Source organism: Malus domestica, chromosome 09 (genome assembly GCF_042453785.1).
Source record: "Malus domestica chromosome 09, GDT2T_hap1".
NCBI lineage: Eukaryota > Viridiplantae > Streptophyta > Magnoliopsida > Rosales > Rosaceae > Malus > Malus domestica.
In genome coordinates this window covers 9,248,864-9,271,000 of record NC_091669.1, presented here as the reverse complement: position 1 = coordinate 9,271,000, position 22,137 = coordinate 9,248,864, and the positions used below count along the sequence as shown (strand labels likewise).

The 22,137-nt window shown below is 39.0% G+C and overlaps 1 protein-coding gene and 2 long non-coding RNA genes across 3 annotated transcripts; 1 reads left to right on the top strand and 2 right to left on the bottom strand.

Moving 5' to 3' along the window:
* Nucleotides 1-9,481: 9,481 nt before the first annotated feature.
* LOC103421701 (nuclear transcription factor Y subunit B-3) lies at nucleotides 9,482-10,690 on the bottom strand. The gene has a single exon (XM_008359739.4). The coding sequence runs from the start codon at nucleotides 10,569-10,571 to the stop codon at nucleotides 9,924-9,926; it is 648 nt and encodes a 215-aa protein (XP_008357961.4). The 5' UTR covers nucleotides 10,572-10,690; the 3' UTR covers nucleotides 9,482-9,923.
* Nucleotides 10,691-15,296: 4,606 nt separating this feature from the next.
* LOC103442998 (uncharacterized) lies at nucleotides 15,297-17,335 on the bottom strand. Its single transcript, XR_011571635.1, has 2 exons — nucleotides 17,191-17,335; nucleotides 15,297-16,266 (listed from the first exon to the last, which is right to left on the bottom strand). It is a non-coding gene; the product is annotated as an uncharacterized lncRNA (long non-coding RNA).
* Nucleotides 16,160-17,991, top strand: LOC139188288 (uncharacterized). The gene is made up of 2 exons (XR_011571636.1): nucleotides 16,160-16,299; nucleotides 17,329-17,991. It is a non-coding gene; the product is annotated as an uncharacterized lncRNA (long non-coding RNA).
* Nucleotides 17,992-22,137: the final 4,146 nt, after the last annotated feature.

The window sequence follows — 22,137 nt, the reverse complement described above, 5'->3', positions numbered from 1 at the left end:
GACCGCACAAACATATACAGGATCCTCCCGTTCCAACAACGAAGGTAATGACATTACCCGTGTACGGATGACTTGGTCTCACTAAAGGACTTGTTGATTAACCAAAACCGAATACGATTACCGTAAAACAGGTATCATTGGTCCACTCTTGCCCCCCAAGAGTTGTGCTCCGGAGACTATCTGAGCTAGTTCGTCTGCGACGGTGTTCCGTCCACAGAAAATATGATTGAACATGATACCGTCGAACGACTTGGCCAAGTAACTGGCCACCATGTGATAGGGCGCTAGAATGCAATTCATGCACCGAAAAGTTCCATTAAGTTAATTAATCACAAGCTCTGAATCCCCGAAGACGAGGATGCAAGTAGCGTGCAAATCATGAAGTACGCTAAGGCTGATAACAAGGGCTTCGTACTCGGCCTGATTATTAGTACAATAAAAATCCAACTTAAGGGAAAAGAACCAACGGTGTTGGTGTGGAGACTGGAGTACGATCCCCACACCGGCCGATGTTGACATGCTGGAACCATCAAAATACATCATCTAATAATTGTCACGTGCTTCCACCATTCCGATTTCAACATCGTTGCCCTCGAACCCATATGAAGAAGGGTGGTGGGCTAAGAAATCAGCAAGCGCTTGTTCTTTGACGGCTTTTTGTGGGACGTACTGCAAACTAAACTCTGATAGTGCCAGTGTCAATTTCTCGATTTGACCTTCGATTATTGGCCGAGTAAGTATATATCGAATAACATCTGTTTGGGCGATGACCTGCGTGACGGATGGGAGCATATAATGCCGGAGTTTTGATGCGGCGAAGAACAAAGCCAAGCAAAGCTTCTCAACTGGTGAATAATTGATCTCTGGAGGATTGAGGTGTCGGTTGAGATAGAAAATAGCTTGTTCTCACCCAGCGTCAGTATCTTGTGCGAGGAGGCAACCGATGGATTCTTCGGCCACTGAAATGTAAAGCTTAAGGGGTTTATCGCGTCGAGGCGGTACGAGGACAGGCGGAGTCGCAAGAGCAACCTTGATTTGCGTAAAAGCCGCTCGATGGTCTTCATGCAATTCAAACATGTCTGAGTCCTTAAGTTTCAAAAGCATAGAGAATTCCGTCATTTTGCCAGCAGAATTAGCTATGAATCAGCGAAGAAAAATTATTTTCCCGAGCAAAGACTAGAGTTGTTTTTTGGTCGTCGATGATGGGGCGTCAATAATTGCACGAGCTTTGTTCGCGTCGACCTCGATGCCGCTATGATGGACGAGAAAACCTAAGAAATTACCGACCGACACGCCAAATGTGCATTTGGCCGAGTTCATCTTAAAGTTATGTCATCGCATGCGAAGGAAAGCTTGTCGAAGATCATCAATATGCGTTCGGTGACTTTTTGATTTGACCATAATGTCATCAATATACACTTCTATGGTAGTGCCGATCAGGTCATGAAAAATGGTATTGATTGCGCATTGATATGTAGCACCAGCGTTTTTAGACCGAATGGCATGACTACCCACTCGTAGGTTCCAAGTGCCCCTGGGCAACGGAAAGCAATTTTATGAACATCGACCTCGGCAATAAATATCTGGTTATAACCGGCATGTCCATCCATGAATGACAGCATGTGATGATTAGCCGCGGCGTCGATTAACAAATCTGAAATTGGCATGGGATATGCATCATTGGGTGTTGCCAGATTCAAATTTTGAAAATCAATGCAAATGCGTAGAGCCCTATTTTTCTTGAGCACTGGTACGATATTCACTAACCACTCGACGTATCGAGCAGTTCAGATAAACCTGGTATTTAACAATCGAATAATTTCATCTTTTATACCGAACTATACTTCGGTCGAAAATTGACGAGGAGGTTGTCGAACAGGCTTGCACCTAGGTTTGATACGTAATTCATGTTCGACAAGGGTCCGGTCGAGACCCGGCATCTCATGATAACTCCAAGCAAAACAGTCTTTAAACTCGTGAAGCAATTGATGAAGTTCAACTTTCATGGCATGGGGTAATAACGCACTAATAAATAGCGGCCGAGGATCATCGGCCGTTCCAACATTTATTTCCTCTAGAGGATCCTTAACTTAGGGTCGGCTGTCATCGAGCTCGGTCGGTGTGGCTTGAACTTTATCCAACGATGGTACCAGGCTGTTATCCTCTTCTGCCAAAAATTCGATTAAATTGATGCTCGAATGCGGGTGCTTGGAAGTAGCATACCAATGGGCCAGCAGGCGTTCCATCGTGGATGAAACTATGGCCCGACGCCTCTCGCTTTTGATGTCAATCATCAGTGGTGGGGAGTAAATTGGCCAAACCGAGTCTCACCGAATCCTGGTGGACAGTCTCGGCACCAACCTCGATGGCTTTTTGGACTAAGATCCGAGTCGGCCGTCCATCTTCATTAAAACCTTGTAGGGTAATATAGCCGACGTGATCATCATAATAGCGGGCCTAAATCATGTTGGTTTCAAACGGCTGAGTATCAGCTGGGTGGACCACGACCGATTTACCATCCCAAAAAATAAGAACTTGGTATAAAGAAGAAGGAATGCAATTCGTTTGATGAATCAAATCCCTACCAAGCAAAGCATTATATTCGGTCTTGGAGTAGACGATAAAACATATGGTCATGTGATTGCGACCTGCGATGTTTACCTCTAGAGGGAGTATTTCTTTGGTCTGAGACTTGTCACCGACAAAGCTACTTATGGTTATTCCTGAAGGAATGAGTTCGTCAGTGGATCGTCGTAATGCTTTCATGACGGATACAGGCATGATATTGATTGTTGCTCCGCAATCGACGAAAATCTTGGAGATTGGGTAGCCTTCAATATGGGCCGTGACATACAGCGATTTTAAATGTTGAAGATTAGTCGAGGAAGAACGGGGAAACAGAATATCCAAGGTTGTTTTAAGTTTATCGTCGCTGTTAGTTGACTCGTCTTAAGTAGTAATGACGAAATCAACTTGTGTTGCCTCCTCGGTGACCACATCACCGTCTAAGGAACTTGGTTGGTGCGTAGTCAGCTGAAATTTGGCAAGAAGAACATGGACCATGTTGATTTCCATATTTTCAAGGACTGAAGGGCCCATTAGATCTTGGTCGTCATCTTCCGGAGTGGTGAGGACTGTATCATCGTGTGTTGGAGTATTCACGGCCGGCTCGCTGTGTGTCTTAACATATTCAGGTGCTTGTGCCACACAATCTGACGCTGTATCCTGTTGATTGTCGTCCTCAGGCTTGCATGCATCTGGTGTCAGACTTTAGGCGATACGGGCATTCCTGGTGTCCAAGTAAGCGTCCAGAAGTGCCACCTGCTCCGTCTCATCGACCGTTAAACCGAACAAGGAGACAGCCGAAAAAACTTCGAAGTGATATCGAAGATGTTGAAGGTCTTCAAGAGAAAAAGAGAGTTCGGCTGTGTCAATATCCGTGTATGGGTCGACCTCGAAGCCAAGAACCCTAGCCTCTCGAATGTGCTGGAATCTAGCTTTTATTGCTGGATCGGTGGTTTTTAGATGATCTGCTCAGCATCGGGGCAAGTTAATGACAGGTCAAGAGCTTCTTAGAAGGCCTTGGGCAACCCATACAAGTCATTGGCGGAATATTTCTTGTGAAACTCTTTCATATATTCTAATGATTCGCTGATGAATGGGGGGTGCAGATTCATCCTAACTCTGATTAGTGGTTCTTTCAAAGGTAACGGGGGCAGTTGGCTTTCGGCCTCTTTCTTAAATTGCTCAAAACGATCTTTTATTTCCCCTGGCCGAAGAAGAAGTTTAATGCGCTTCTCGACTGCTTCAATGGTAGTTTCAAAGTCCCAATTAGTTTCCTTCTGCCCTTGTAATTCAGCCATGATTGTTGGGGTTGGCCGATCATCTCCGCTTCCTGCAGTCTCTTTCGGCTGCCATTTAGTGGTTGAAACAGGTTGGGCCGCTTGCTGTCGAGCCAAGCAATCTATACGCTGACGTCGAAGTTTCTGAGATTTAGAGAGCGCGGTATACATGCTGGTGGGAGAATTATAGCTATACCAACGTTAGTCACGTGGTTCAGGTGGCCTGAAGGTTTTTTGATTTGCTGATGAGCTCGAACTACTGGAATTGCGGGAATAATAATCCTCGTTGTAAAATGATGCGTCAAAATCAAGGCGTCGTCTGATCGATGTAGGACCATCTGTCTATTTGCTTGAGCCGAGCCTGTCGAATACTTTCTAGCACTGGCCTTCACTAGGTTCCTTTGAAGGTTTTGCTGTAATTATCGATTAGTGTTGTGATGTCAACATCTGCATCGGAGGCAGTTTCCTCTTAGGCTCGGTTAATACAATGCGTGCCTTACAATTGCTACACAGAACTATCGGCCCACCATTTCCATCTTCACTGGAGTCTGACATGGACTCGACTATGGCAGGTCCTGAAAGTTCGGTGGGTGGTGCATTAGAAAACAAGTCGATCTTGAGTCGAGGTTGGGAACCTTTCTTTAGGATATGTGGTACTATTAGCCCGCCATTTTCTTCGTCGTTGTAGTTTGACATTGGTTCAACTATGGCCGGTCCTGAGAGCTTGGTAAGTGGTGCATTGGAAAATAGGTCGATCTTGAGTCGAGGCTGGGAGCTTTGCTTTCGAATGTGTTGTATTAGGGCAAATTCGACCTTCTCTTTTCCTTTGCTCTAAGGCAAACGGGCGTCTACCATGTCGACTGTCGCTGAAGTGAATGGATCCGTGTTAACTGTCATGCGTTTTTCAGGAAAATTTAACTTGCCTTTGTCAATTCAGCTTTGGATATCACCACGAAATATGACACAATTGTTTGTTGCATGCTTTGTCGAGTTATGGTATTTGCAATATGTCATTCCTTTAAGTTCTTCGGCCTTGGGAATATTATGCCCTGGCTGAAGTTTAATGATCTTCGCTGATAGCAATTGATCAAAAATTGCTTCGGCCTTTGTGATATCAAAGGTATAAACTTTTGATGTTTTTGCTGTTTCTTCAGTGGCCGAGCGGGTTTTAACCTCCTTAGAATTAATTTGAGTCAATGCCTTGCACACGTATGGTTTATCTATTACTATCTTGGCCGCATCCACGCTGACGTAATAAGATTCCTCACATTTGGTTGACGCGTAATTGACCGTAGGGTTTTTGTAAATCGTCCCTCGAGATGGGGGGTTTCGACATCTTCTCTTCTCGGATCAAATAGCCATATTGCTCGACATGCTGGGCTAATTCATACATATCCCGAAAGTTTGCCCTCAAAAATTTCTTCTTGTATTCTACATCGAGTCCGTTCAAAGCAAGTCTAACAAACTTGACTTCAAGGAAAGGTACTCGGCACCAATTCCTGGCCGATTTAAATCTGGTAAGATAATCAATTGGTGACTCATCAGCTGCTTAAGCCATCCTTGCTAACGAAGAAACTGACATTTCCATCCCTGGCCGATAAAATTGCTCGTGAAATCTCTCGACCAATTCCTCCCAGCTTTGGATGTAATTAGGTGGAAGGTTGATATACCAAGCAAATGCTGAACCTGTCAATGAAAAGTTAAACAGTCGCAGCTTGTGAAAATCATTGTTGACATCTCCACATAGCGCGGTGAAACGAGCCACATGTTCTAACGAGGATAAAAACGATTCTCTAGCGAAAAGACTAAAATCTGGAATTTTGAAACCTTTAGGATATTCAAACCGTTCCACGTAAGCTGGATATGGATGGATGAATTTAGGGAACTTCGGCCCCTTTTTCATGGCCGAATCAATCATCCGCTGGACCTCGGTTATATCGACGAAAGTTACTTCCACTCTCTGGTCGGGTCCATCTGTTCTGCTACTCGATCCTCCTTTTTTTTCTAAGTCAATTGGCTTGAGCCGAGTAGGAATTTGCTCGGCCTGTACTATTAGCAACAGATTATTCCTTGGTGGCAATTGTCGGGAAAGATCTAATGACCTGTCGTCACAGACCTTGCTAACCAGTATCTCAAGCAATCTATTTTGTACCTCACTGTTACTGCGTATCCCGTTGTGCAGTTTATCGATTCCTCGACTAAATGTCTGTTCAACCGCCCTAGACTGTTCGTAAAGTCGTCTTCGAAGAAACGATCTTGTTGGTGGATCAGAGCTTTCACCACCATTCTCATCACAGACTTCCACTATCCATTCATTGAGAACGCATGTGTTTTTGTTAGGGATTTCTAGACTGCAAAGCTGACCGCCGAGACCAACTTCATTTTCTCGGCAAGTCGCGCTATTGGACTCAGGTGTCATGGCACCAAGGGGATTCTGTGCCTATGATACACTTTGTCCCATGTTCTGAATTGGCAAATCGGTTGTTAATTTTCCCATAGCTGTTTTCTTTTTAACCGATCGCGTTTCAATTGGCATAAACTTCGTAGTTTAACACTGGGTCCCACTAGGCATGCCAAAATGTTGACCCTAAAAACTACCAAGCTTACGTGGCGCGCAAGCCGAGTAATCTATGAGCTAACTACGTCATTCGGTTGAATACGGGACGTGCCAACTCGTCGGCCGAGCTTCGACCGAGGAATAAAAATATGCTGATGTTGTGTTGAGTGCGAGACCGACTTCTGCGTCTTGCAATTGCGACCGAGGAAAGAACACATCTCGGCCTCTTAGGTTTTCGAACCTGAAGATAAGGCCACTATTATTACGAAGTTCACAAATCGTAGTCGTCAAATTCGGTCACAGTGATGGTATTTGTCAGAGTAAACTCACGCCGAATCGACACCAAAGTGTAAGGGCACAAGTACTCGAAGCAGATATACGTCTTAACAATAAACGTGGTTCGACCATCGGAATGCCGAACTCTAAATCCCACTTGAGAGTATCTAATCATAAACTAACTCGGTGTGCAATGTGCCGAGCCTAATAAACTGTAACACCTCACTTCGCCGAGAAGGCTAATGAAATGACCTCGACCAATAAGGATTCGGGAATCCTTTTCGACCGAGACTTGGATAGATAACCAGTCACCCTCGACGCAGTGCTATCTATGCCGACTGAAGATGCTGCGAGACCGGCTGGTTCTACGGTGACAATGCTATCTATGCCGACTGAAGATATCACCGGTTGCCTTCACAGTGCTGTTTATCCAAACTAAAGGTGTGTCAGCGAAAAAAGAAAAGGAAAAAATCTCAAAGTTGTTGAGAAAATTTACGCAGGGCAGTTGTGTGTTGAATTTGAGGGGGTTTAAACAATGCACAACCCTCTCTATTTATAGCATCAGGTACTTTCTAGATCAAGTTAGAACCGTACTCGGATAAGGATTTCTTCTTCTAATCAAACACCATCTCGACCAGTCCTATTTTCACTATAACTTTGAACCCAGTCCTTTATCAAGCCGGATTCACTTCCAGGTTATCAATATCCATATCTTGCCGAGACTCCTTATTGCGCCAAGATTCAGTTACTCATCTCGCAGCATGACTTGACCGACCTAGGTTGGAAAGCCCATGAACTAAACGATCCACAATAACCTTTTCGTAAGGCCTTCCGGGCCGAGAATAAATCTCGGCCCAAACCAATATTTTGGGCCTAAACAACTAGTTATAACGTTATTATCAATGTTGCATTAGATGTCAACACAAGTTCTATTTACTATGACATCTCTCAATACTAATTTTTTTCATACAAATTTTAAAGCTCCATCACTCTTGTTTGATTCAAATTTTCCATGATATTACTAATTTTTTTTCTAATTTCTTTCAGGCCCCTCCTGGCATGAATTTCTAGCTCTGCCACTGTTTATGACACATCAGTTGGTTTGTAAATTTAGTTAAAGAGTTGGTTTACCTAACATTACCTTAAAAAGTTGGGAGTTTTAACGAAAAGTCCGCGGTACTGTTCACCTTCACGAAAAACCACATTTTTACACAAAAAAATCAAACTGGGTACTATTCACTTTACCTTTTATTTTGTCCTTATCGTTAAAACTCAAAGTTTTCAAAGCTTTTTCATTAATTTTCCTTAAAAAGTTAGTCTACTTGCATTACCTTTTTTAAAGTCCATGTAAACCCATCTGTAGCCAAACAGGAATTTGGTGGACTTTAAGCAAGTGCATACAAATTTAGGTGTAGTTAAAGTTGCAGATTTGATGAGATTTCGTTAGATTGTGGATTTTGGTGAATTTTAGTTAAGTCCACCCTTCCCCAAATACTTCATTGGAATCTCAAATTCTCCCACCCAACCTTATCGGCGGTTGTCCACATCAGCCACCATCACCTAACCCACATCCACTCGTCACCCCTCCTCCCAGCAGCACCACCGCGATCTCTCCAGTCTCCCTTCAAATTTTTATAAAATTTTACTGCGTTGGTCCAATGAGCATATATACGACCGGATTGCACTCCTCCATAATTTTCTAAACAGATGTCTCCTACGCCGCCATCACCTGGTAGAATAGGAATATTTCAAATTTTCGGTCGGGAGCCGTCTTGTCTAATGAGCATTTGGACTTTGGAAGTTTGGATGCATATCAATTACCGAGTTAGAAGTGCATTTAGAGCTTCTGCTTGTTTGGCTTCTGCATAAACATGGGAAACACTTTTGCTTTTTCTGATTCGGTCTTTCCTTCCTCTCTTGTTGATGAGACGTCACGCAGGGATTGGTAGCAGTTTCACGTTCAATTATTATTTTATTGTTTTGTTTTTTGTGTGAAAAAAGGGCAAAAATATAAAAAACCGATCAAACTCCACAAAAGAAATCCATCAGAATCCTGAAATGAGATCCAGATTCTACAAATCTTAACAAAATCTACCTCTTAAAAAAAGATTTAAAATCCTTTCAAATCCGAATTTGACTACACCCTCTTGAAACCCCAATTCATCTATCACTACTAGTTAGCATGATGGACGGAACGAATGACTTAGAAGCACTACTACCAGGGCTCGACATGTCTTAACATAGAAGCACAACCAAGGCACAAGGATCCATTGAAAACAATATATATAGGCAGGACTTTCTAGTATGCCCAGGGTATTCTATAGATACTTTGAAATATAGTTGAATTTTTCGTAAATAGGCGAGGACAAGCGTCCATTACTTGAGTTATATGCAAGTCATCCTAAATTGCATATAGTCACATTTTGAAGAAAGTTGAGGTTCTAACATAAAATCAAGTAATAATATGAGCAGTAACTCAACTTACTTATAAGCTATGCAGTGTCCCTTCTGCCATCAACATGAGATTCATTCTCAACATACTCCACATGGGTTTTGGTGAAGGTATCGTTCAGGAAAGACAATTGTGCAAGTAAGTGTGAAGGAGACACTATGTCTTTGTACAGCCACGAAATACTCAATTGTGGAAACAAGTACATATATAGGATGTTTCTATATTTGGTACACAGAGTGCCTAGTATTTGGGTCATTGTTCAAAGTAGCCTTTCCTCTATGGAAAACAAATACAAAGCCATTTCCATGCAAACAAATCCCATGAAATGGATTTTAATTATAAAACAGATTAGACTTTAGAACCAACCAAATATCCAACAACTAAATTGTGGTTTATGAAAACAATGAAATTAAAGAAGCTCAGCTCCCTACATGATACAATGTTACAATTACAATCACACACCTTTTCTTCTCTCTCTCTCAATTAGCTTTAGGTAAATACATTTGTACTTAGCTCTATAATCTTCCTTTCCCACAATTACACTTACATGCACAATTACAATTACATGCAAGTAGGACGATGACTTAGATGGAACGAGTTCATAGTCATTAGTGATTTGGAACGTTATAGTGTTGATGCAATTGTTCTATGAAAGTCTCTCTCCATGTATATAATAAAACACAAAAAAAAGTTGACCATCTAAATTAAGATCAACACTAATTAGTAATTATCATCAGCATACTTATTAATTAATTAACTCCACCAAGAAAAGCACCTGCCTTTGACACGAGAGTAGTCACCTCACGACTGAAGCTCCACCGTTACCATCACCACTTGAACCACCACTCTTCCTACCCCCTCCACCTCCCATAGCCATATGGTTCTGCTGATACCCTCCACCAGAACCCCTCACGTGTCCCTGATGATGGTTATGATGACCCATCATCACCATTCCACCATACCCCCCGTTATACCCACCCCCACTTATCCCAGAGCTGATACCGCCGCCTCCGCCACCACCAGAGGCCGCACCGCCGCCTCCGCTGCTACTATCTTTCTCTCTGCCACCGCCGCCCATAGTGCTCTTCTCGCCCTCCATCTCCCGATACTTTTGCAAATAAATCTTGAGCGGCTCCACGTACTCCTCGAACCCCAACGTCGTCATCGCCCATAGCAAATCGTCGCCGTTGATCGTCTTCCTCTTCTCCCTCTGGCACTTGTCGGAGGCCTCTCCGGTGACGAAGCTGATGAACTCCGACACGCACTCCTGCACCGTCTCCTTCGCGTCCTTCGATATCTTCGCGTTCGCCGGCAGCGCCTTCTTCATGATCCGGCTCACGTTCGCGATCGGAAGGAAGCGGTCCTGCTCACGCGCCGACAGCTCTCCGCTCTGAGCTTGGCTTCTGTCGTTGGGACCTCCGGAGTCGTTGTCCGAATCGGCCATTCCGGCAGTTTCGGAGGGCTTCGTCGTCGGGGCGAGGCGCGAGAGAGAGAGAGAGAGAGAGACAGACAGACAGACGCTGGTGTCCGTTCGATCTGGCGGTGTAATAACGCATCCGCCGCGACACGTGGATATTTTTGTACCGTTTGTTTCTTGATAAGTTGTGGGTTAGGTGGGGGGTTTTTGGGTTGTTGGATTAGGGCGTGGGACTGTGATCTGGACGGATGTGAAATTGACACGTAAGCCACTGTCTGTTTTGAGATTCTTCAGCCGGCCGCTGCGCCTTTAACTCCAGGCTGTAGCCGAGTCGAACTTTTTTTTTTTTTTTTTTTTGGTTTGTGTTTGTCAAAAAAAATAGAAATTTATTAAAGCCGAGTAACAAAGTTTACTTCAGTTGCCAGAATATTAAAAAAAAAATTCCGGCCAATCTCATCCCAAAGGAGTTTGCCACCATGCTTGGTAGCAAATGAAATCACCTCATGAAAAGCAAAGTTTCCATCCGGCGGAACAAACCCCAACTTTACAAAGTGAAAATCCATAGCTATACAGTCCATATCAAACAACACCCCTTCTAATATTGCATCCCTTTCCATTTGTCTATAGTCCATACGAATCAACGATTGTGAGTCCAACAAATTGAAAAGTGAGTAAAATTTATAGCGTTGAATCTACCTGATCGCAGACGTAGTTTTGCCTTAGCCGTTAGTGAAAGTCGTGGCTAATGTGTAGATGTCATCTTTTCCAACAAAATATATGGACAATTTTTTATTTCTTATTTTTGAATAAAATGATATTATCTACACTAAAGAAAAAGATGTGGACTTAGCCTCACAATAGACTAGTAATAATGTAATTCAAATTCGTCTTTGGTAAGACTTGAACCTAAAACTTCTCATTTACAAGATACAATTACCGTAATATTAAGTGACGATATATCATTTATTTTTATGCACGAAAAATTCTTATTTTCAATGGTTTCTCAACTAAGTTATTATTGAATACGTGTTTATGTTTTATCCAAATCTGATTTAACATCTAATCGAGTTGTACTTGTTAAAATGTTAAAGATGGTCTCATATCTTCTTTTAACCAGTTGGTTTTTCATTACGATCAAATATCGTCATCTTTTGAGCTCGACTATGGCACCAAAATCAACACATTCTCATAATAAAATGTTAAAAGCATTAGAGTATGTGAGTGATATTTCTACAGCCTGCAACAATAGGAATAAAAACACTTAAAAATATTTGCAAGAGAACAATGTAGTTGTAGTATAAACGGCTCAAAATCAATACATTCTCATAATAAAATGTTAAAAGCATTAGAGTATGTGAGTGATAGGTATTTCTATAGCCTGCAAAAATAAGAATAAAAACACTTAAAAATACTTGCAAGAGAACAGGGTAGTTGTAGTATAAACGGCTCAAGCAATGTCATTTTTCACAGGGATTGAATGAATAATTTATGCTTAAACTAATTCTTAATTAACTATTTGAAAACAAAGATTGGAAGAGGTTGATTTTGAATTTAAAAATAATAAAAACGAATTTAATTAAAATGAATAAAGAAATTAGCAAAGTAAAGAAGACAAAGGAAAACGTTTTGAAAACCAAATTGTAAAAGTCTAGGGTTCCGCCGTCCTCTAAACAATCCTATGTAGATTTACTAATTACTTATAAATTACCCATGCCACTTTGAATGTTAGGTTTTCCTAATGCATATTCTACTCGTGGTATTCAAGCTATAACGTATATCAAACATGCAATCTGTCCATGGTATTCAGATCAAATATAAACATGCATGACTCATTACGCTTTGTGAAAACCCTTTGAAAAACCATGCAACCCCTAAGACATGGTATTCATCCTAGGTGAAATTACAACTATCAATCACAAGAAGCAATACTCAATTCCCCGGTGGTATTTCGATCAAATTGCATCTGATTACTTATCTAAACATCCTAATGGTAGCTAAGCATTAAGATATAGAAACAGTTTAAAGCATAGTGATTAATAATTCAAAGTATGCATGTATAATATCATAAGCAATTAAATAAAAACTACATATTCATGCTAAGGCTCAAGCCATCACCTTAGCAAACGTAAATTAGTTACGAACAACCATAAAACACAAGGAATTTTATTGAAATAGAAAAAGGATAGAAAACACCTTGAAAATACAAAGCGTCAAAGCCTAGCTAAATTCTCCACGTACGTTCACTTTCTTCTAATGGCTAAAAAGTCTTATTTATACTACTAGAAAATAAAACCCTACCTTGAAAAGGTCTTAGAATAAAACTAGGAAACATAATTAAATGATAAAACAGAAAATAAAAGGTTTCCTATTTGAACTAAAATTCGGACTTCTCAGAAAATCACACTTTTGACCGACCAAATCAACTCCAATTTGGTCCCAAAATGTCTCTTTTGAAAGCTAAAGACGTCCCCTACAAATACTCAGAAGGAATCTTCCTCAAAATACCTCCAAAATACTTAAAACGTCCAAAAACGTCAATTTGGGAAAGCTGCGCACTGTGTCTTCTTTTCTTTGCCACAGTCAACGGCTTGGTAGAAAAATCTGGAATTTTGACACAATCGTCTTGAAAGACCCACGAACATCCTCGAATTAGAATCACTCCAAAATTCATCCGTTTGGTTACGTTTTGCTCTAGAGGAAGTCGAATGTCCTACATTGAAAATATATAACAAAGTATCAAAATTCTACCAAAAAAATCAATAAATTAATACTAAGATTAGAGTAAAATATATAGTATAATATGGACTCATCAGTGAGGAATTTGTGAATGATAAAAAGATTATACGATCTAAAATCTAATACAAGCTTTTAATTAACAAATTAACAATAATTTTTTAAAACAGTGGCGAATTAAAAAGCAAAGTTTTTACCAAGAATAGCAATAATAGCAATAGCAATAATAGCTATAGCAATAGCATCAGCATAACATTTACTATATGATCAAAGGAAAAATTTAGAAATATTATTTGTGGATAGGATAAAGAGGTCTAAGGCTCCAAAGCTTCTGATCTAAGTTTAGCAGGAGATGAGAAGGAATCAATTTGGATAAGGTGCTATATGGGCATCCATGCCTCTTCTTCACTATGTGCCAAATTAAAAACAAATGACCATAGAATATACTTGAAACACGATTAAAACTAAGGTGAAAAGAGGTTATACTTGGATACTTGATATGAGAAGAGATAGATAGAAAGAAATATACATTTTGATGCATGTAATTATTCGAGAAGTTGAGATTTTACCATAAAATTAATTGACAATACGAAGATTAGCTTAACTACTTATAAGCACATGCAAGATTCATCCTCCCATTAATGTGAGATTCATTCTCAACAAGCTCTCTTACGCGTGGCAAATTTTCAAGTCTAGCACGTAAACAACACCAATCAGGTGATGTGGAGCACATGTAGCCACTGCGCTTCACACATTAGACAGCCTATACCATGAAGAAGTTGAGCTTCCACCATAAAACAAATTGGTAATATGGGGAGTAGCCCAATTACTTATAAGCATATGCAAGATCCCTTTTTCCATCATAATATCTCTCAAAAATAACTATAAACGAGAAATTCATGCAACAAATCAAACAAGAACACGGATACAAAATAATGTTTTTGTATTAATATAAATGTAGGGTTACAATCTCTATTACAACTTTGATCCTCTGATTCGATCTCCGGGTTCGTAGGATGTATGTGTAGGATTGTTGATCCAAGCGTCGCAATGACTTGATCTCGAACAAATGGATGCCGCAAGGGTTTGGCTTGTGACATGGAAAAACTGGCACGTGTAGTGATGCTTGATGGTTCTTCACCGATGTGACAAAGAAAGCATAGGTTTTTAGAGTCCTGAGTGTTTGGAATTTGGAAGTTTGGGAGTTCGAGCGTCTGGGCGTTTGGATGAATTTCTGACCTTTTCTTTGTCTTGGAGCATCGTATTCATAGGCTTTCCAAGTCTTGATTAATTAACCTTGATTGTGGACTTGATTAATTGACAAAAGAACCAAGACTTGATTTGTGGCTTGTTTCGTGATTTGACTCCATCAATTAATATTTTATTTAATCAAATAAATCAATCTTCCCCAATTTGGTATTTTCATTTGATTTAAATTAATTTTGTTTAATTTAAATTAAAATCAATGGATTCATTTCCGTCAAGTGTTGACACGTGTCTCTTTTGATAACTTGTCCAATTTTGATGAGTTATGTGCCATGTACGATTTGTGAAACACATGGTGCATGTCACGTAAGCCCTGACATGTCAAAACTTAATGTGTTAGTGAATGTTTATTTCACCGATATTTCGATGTCCGTAATAACGACTTCAACTCGTGGCAACTAAGAACTAGACCTTGTCAAATATACTTGTGTTCACAATAATAATATAGTATACTTAGTCTGAAGATCTGATCAAGTTCATAATACTTAGTCTGAAGATCTGATCCAGTTTATAATTGATAATTGTTGATGCAGTAATTGCATAGATGCTAATAGTCAACTCAATATCTAGTTAACGTATATTTATATTGATTTAACAAAAGGATATTAATCTTCATCCTGAAAATATTGTCCTCCAGAATCCACAAAAGCAATCAAAGGAGATCTAAAATGGTGACCAGTGATGCCATAGAGAGTCAGAGACAGCAAAAAGAAGCTGAGAAGAAAAGGAAAAGCAAGGGGAATTCCAGCAAAATAAAATGTTTTTAACCTTCAATTAAACTTTTAATACTTTAACTAGTGTGCATTAGGAGAAAAGAAAAGGGCCATAGTACAAGTGCTTTGATGGGAATCCAAAGCTTGTCAAAAAGCAGAAGCAGCCTACTGTGCACAACAATATAACACTAAGTGGCCAATTGCACATAAGCAGAATGCTAATTTTAAGCTTTATCTTCAACCAAATCCATGGAGGATCAAAAACATAAAAATGGTCATAAAATTGACAAAAAAAAAAAGGCAACTCTCAAGCTTCAATCTCAAACCTTGAACACTTGATGGATCCCATGGATAAGTCGATTTCGAACAAATTTTCTTCCTCATTCATCTCATTGATCTCAGCCAAGAGCTCCAATAGAGTATGCTGCTTAAAAATGGACTGGTGTGACAAACCTGGCATTTTCTGCTGCAGGTTAAACACTGAGTCATGCTCCTGGTGATCGACATAGTATCCGCCCGGGAGGGCTATTTCGATGAGGCTATCCTCGTCGGAAATTGAGCCGTCTGAGAAATCGGGGCTCCGAGTCACATTTTCTCCAAACGACCAGCCTACTAATTCAGAATCATCACTGGTTGATAGGTGATCAACGCATTCACTTTCTGATATCAAATCTGGTGAGCTCAGTGGTGCTTCTGGAGCATCCTTCTCTTGTGGGGAAGCACTTTGATGTTTTGATACTTCTTCCAAGCAAGGAATGAACATTTTTTCTTCAGCTAACTTATTCTCAACCAGATGAAGTGGTTTTTGCTTGGAATATGTGAAAACAACAGTCGAGAAAATCAGCACCATAGATGTTAGGAAGATGGAGAGGAATCCAAACCCCATTAATCCAACCAATACAAGGAATGGAGCAAGAAAAAGCAACAATGGCCGTGGGAATCTGAAGAACCACAAAGGCGTAGGCATTTGATCTTCAAGTAGGTTTTTCAACTCCATGAATTACTCAAGCCTGAGCAAGTAATTATTGGAAGGAAAAATTAGGGTAAGTGGAGAGAAAACTTTCCCTTTTGTTGGATTTGAATATTGTACAGTAAATATAAGTTGGTAGAAATGTGTACAGAAGAATACTAAAGGGTAAATTGTGGAAACAAAATTATATATTGCTGAAAGCTGGTAGTCTGCTGTTTTTAACTCCAGTATAAGCAAAAAAATAGTAGGTAAAAATCAAAATGAAAAAGCCACAGGAGTTAGCCCAATAGCAAAAGTGGGTAGAGTGCTAAGTAGAAATTAATAGGCTAGAGATCTAGAGTTCGAAATCCTCTTTTGTAATAATAAAAAATAATCAAAATAGGGCAAAAAAATGAAAGGCTCAAAGTTTTGGGCTTTCCTTACTCAAATATTTTCAACAAAACCCTAAAAAGGAAAGTGTTGAATTGGGGATTTGAAGCAGAAACTGCAGATGATATAAATAGTTGTATGACAAATGTATGAACAGGAAGGAAGTATATATGAAACTAATTAAGCTGTTATCTGTGCTTTGAGATTTGAGGAAAGAGGCAGCAGCAAGTAAATTAATTCAACTAGTTTGCAAAGAGGAAGCAAGTAGGTAAGGAGAAGTCAAATATATTATGTATTTTGTTATTATAAAAATGGAGAAGTTGTAGTTCTGAAGGGTTGTTCTCTCATCACAGACCCAGAACACAGTTCCCAATAGTCCCCATTAAACCTAAAAAACTGGGTTTAAGTGTTTTCGAAGTTTTAATTAGCATGCTTATTTTCTATTGCACAACACATAATGTGTAAATGTAGTCTAAAAAATTAATTTATCTAACATTATTCTCTTATTAATAATTAAATTAGTGAACCAAGATTGATTAGTATATATTTCTCTCTTCATCAACTCCAAGATTAATGGATAGTGGAAGTACTGTACCTGACTTTGATCAAAGATAATGCTCATTTTCTCCTCTAAACCAGCCACACAAACAGCATTCACAGAAATTTGTTTTTCTTGATGATGATCAGCTGCTTTGTTCAAACTAAGCTCACTCAAAACACCCACTTTTTGCAGATTGCTTTCACACTTTTCTGGGACTTCATCAACAGATACCATTTTCTTTTGCAGCAATTTATAGGAAGAGTAGCTACCACTCAAATCATGCCTTGGGGCAGTAACATGAATCAAGCATGTACACTGAACATGCAAAGTCCCAAAAGAGTAGCTGACATGCAAAATCTCACAAAATCAGTGGCTGCTGGTCTAACGCTAGTGGCCTTCATGAACAAGTCATAGATTCGAGTCTGTGGCTACAGGGCCAGTTGCGCAAGGAGTTATTTCATCCGTGCCAGCTCAACCAAAGTCATTTGGATTAAGCAGGTAAGGGGCTAATTAAAACAAAAAGACATGGTCATCACTTAGTCGTAAAAGGAAAAAGAGAAGAAAGAAAATGTGGTAGATAATTCCTAGTTGATAAATGGACTGAAAACATTAAAAGCGATATCTTCTGCAATATGATTCACCTCTATTAGACATGTATGATCTCTAAATAGTTTTATTAAATTACTAAATTAATACAAACATGGGTTTAGTTAAGTTGGCTAGAACAATATATGTTGCACCTGAATTCGAATCCATCTCTTGTAATTTATTTTAAGTTTAGTGTAACATGCGTTGTTTGTCAACTAAACTAGTAAAGTTAGAGACAAATAGTATATGTCCACTTTGTGTCCAATACGCATGGTTTGTCGTCCAATATGCATGGTTTGTTCCTTGGCTTCTGAAACCTATTGGTAGGAGGGGCTGACATATATATATATGTGCATACATATGGATCTTACATTTCCTCGTCAAAACGATTTGGAATTAAATGCCATTCAGGGAATCACCTGGCAATATATAGCTGTTTTGTGGTGATCTCTACATCCCATGTTCAGTCCTATACTTAAATTGCAAGAAAATTCTTGTAAAACATAAGTAAATATAGAAAAGAAACATATACGTACACTATTATCAAATTCATTAACACTGCTTCTAGTAGTAAAACCAAATCCTTATATACTCAATTTCCTAGTAGAGTAATGCTAGGAAGACTAAATTTAGGGATTAAATTTTGAAACTAAATGATGTGTCACCAATATAAATGAGTACGTCTATCAACGTTTAAGTAATAAACCAATTATCAACTTACATATCATTTAATTTCTAAAATTTAGTCTGCCTAGCATTACTCTTCCTAATAATTAACAAATAGGAAAATAATTATTAAACTTATAAATAATTAATAATTAATTTATCTTTGGTTTTGATAGATAAGTATCATAAGATGATGTTGACATTCTTGGTGTTGGTGATGCGTATAGCTTTATTAGTGTTAACAGTTATTCATACTTTAATTTTATGTTTATTGGGTGTTGTGGCACTAATGATGATTTTTCAAGTGTGATTTAACCATATGGGCCATCTATGTATCTCTACCAACTATACATGCTTGCCCCATTTTTGCCTATATGCCGGTGGGACGAAATGGCCTTAGTCGGCCATATCAAACTGAATCATCAGCCGTCTCAAACTGAATCATCGATTGATGCTTTTTCTGGGTTAAATTCACTTTCATTGCTTAAATATGCCTTTTGGTATGCCACAAGTGGTATTGAAAGGGGAAAGCAAGCAAAGACCTCAACTGGATGAGTGTAGATTCTTAACCATGTGAACCTATAGCCAGTATGATTCGTCATGCATCGCGTGTGAGAGTGTGAGGGATTTGTATGACCGACCTAGACTTTCATCCATGCCATGAAATGATCATGTCTTAATTAGGGGTTGAATTTTACATATATGCAAGCTTTGCGTTTTATATGTAACCATACATATATATACCCTTGAGAAAAATGCTACCACTGTAAGGTTAATTAACCTATTAATTCAAGAAGTGATTTCCACATGCCTATTTTCCTCTCATGCACATTTTTATTTTATTTATAATCGATTGAGTATAAAAGAAAATTACGAGACATAAATAAATAACGGTGTGATGAAGAAGAAAAATAGTATGCAATTTAAAAGCAAAAACCTCCAGCATACATTTTAAGAATTACAACTTAGGTTTCCCTTGATGAGAATCATTATTCGTTTTAAGAATTACAACCTCTTGTTTCATTAATTAGTTTTTTATGACCATGAGCATTAAGCAAACCATGCATATATTTCGTTGTGGACCACTTGAATTCATCTTTCTCCCCCATTTTCCTTGAACCTCCAATATCAACGTGAAGATTAAAACGAAAGTAAATATTGTGCAAGCAGTCGACAAATAAACTAAGGGCAACGAAGATGGTGCCACTTGTCGCCCATTTGCACGTTGGTAGCTGTACAATAAAGCAGTAGTTTCACATGTATGAAAACCCTAGTTCCTAACTACAAGACATTGAGAACAACCTTGATATTCTTAATAACTTGTTTCAAATAAAAATGTGTTTGGGGGTTTGAGAAGTTTTTGTCTTGACGCACTGGTGTTGGAGATCTGTGTAACTTGAAGAATGTTTGAGCTGTGAGCCTGTGAGCGTGGAGGGGACCATATCTAGGTCTCCATGAATGTTTCATAGTAATTCTATAAAAAAAATTCGGATAAGACAATCTTGCTTTCAATCCAGAGCCACACCTACAACTCTAGTTTATATGTTAACATCTATAGTTTTTGCTTCCAAATTAAAAGTCAAAAGATGATCCGAATGCTAGCACATAAACTGCTGATTAAGAGAAGTAAAACAAGAAAGATTACGATGTACAATATTTGCTGAAGTTCCTGAGTGAGGAAGAACTTTTAGGTTAGCTATTTGCAAAATCAAAGTTTGTTTGTATTATATATAATTGGCCCTGAAACTATTGAACACCAATCACCTGAAAAGAACTATGAACCTACCAAAGCATCCCCACTACTTAAGCATCTCTTCCAAAGCACACAAACCAACCCCATGCAAGTGGAGTCACGACACGTGGCAACCACTTATTGGATATATATGCTCATATAACTAATAGGAGAATTTCCTTCAACTTGGAGACCAGTCATCACGACGCAACAAGTGACAACATTACATTAAGCCTAGTCAAATCACACGTTGGTTAGCTCAACAAAGTTCCTCCAATTTCACATTTATAAAGGATAACCTCTACTCTCTTTCGAATGTAATCGTTCATGTCCATGAATATATTTTCACTAACTGCACCACACCGTACGTTAATCCAATTTCGTGCATCAACAAAAGTACTTCATTACAAAACTTCCTAGTTCTAGAGTCTCCACAATCTTCGATTGAGGAGCGTTGCCAAGGAAGTGTCTTCACTGAGCCTTGTTCTAGAGTCGCCAAAAGTATCATTTTCACGTAGCATCTCCACCTACTGACCAATCACACCTGCATGTGTCATCTTCATCACATTGTTCCTTAATTCAACTTCCGAGCATCAATATTCATTACAATAACCAATTCAATTTATTCTATGATTAAACGCAATTATTCAAAATGAAATTGTTGACCTTGTTAATAAGTTTTGATTATCCGTATGTGAAACAGCCATGTATGTTCATACATATATCTCTCTCTCTCTCTCTCTCTATCGAAGCGATAATGTTGTGGTGTTGACCAGAAACTCCATTTATATGTATGAAATCCTTCTGTAAAATTTTAAATTGCTAGTCACATGATCAGTTTTTCAAAAAATGATGGATTGGATATGATTATTTTCATTTCATTTTCGTCTACATATTACTCTTAGTTAGCTTTTCTATGTACCCAATTGACATGTAAAGCGACTTCACGGCCAACTAACATTCATGTTCACACATGGTTGGTTTGCGGTTGTTTGAATTTTCATTTTCTTTCTTGCACATCCATGTGGCAATGAAATGGAACACATAACTATTTTCGATACATTTATGTGAATGATGAAAATTTGAGAATCCATCTCTCACGTAGAGTGGACGTATTATTGTTGATGCATTGTGAGACTTACACACCTCAACGATTAGAATTAATCTTTATGCGTGTTGATTTAGAATTATAAATTGCATGGACGGCTAAGATATGCCCACACACACGCTTAGTGTGAAAACTCTTGTATTTGCAATTTGTTGATATCATTTTATGGCCCAAGAAAAAGAGGTTGATATCAATTTAAGTGACAAGCAATTTGTGACGCAAACTCATATGGGATATTTTTATATAGTCTATATAGATACTGATCCCAGGCATCAGATTCTCTTCCTGTGTCACATCTCTCGCCTTATGTGATGCCCACTTCCTCCAATCTCCCCTCTTTCATGTGTCTTTGGCTTATTAAAAAAGCATTGGGGGTTACTCAAATCATGCTCAACTACCACCTTAGCTATAATATAGTGGGCATATAATTCGATTGTTTGATTGGTAGGTTATAGACAAGTGACATGGAGAGAGATCTAAACTCTTAGAACCATTGTAGCTAGGAAGAGCCTTTTGTACAATAGGGTGGAGTGTTCAATGAATTTGCTAATAAAAAGCAACCTTAGTATGCCATATTTTTCAAAAATTTCATGTGACTGATTTGATTTCTTACCAACACAAGTGCCGGATGTACCAAACTTTGAGTGAATCTCGATACGGTGTTGTGTTTTTATGTGATTTATGGTCACATCTAAATTGGTCCAACAATTGACGTCAAACACGAGCTTAAACGATTGACGCTGAGTAATTTTTTATTATGATTTGTTTAACCCTATACTTGATTCAATGCATGGGACATAAAAACCACCAGCCAAACGTGGATTGGTAAAAGCAATGAGAAAGTAAGCAGGTGAAAAGTTAATCACTAAATTAACCAAATAATAATGTTCCAAGTGGTCTCAACTAT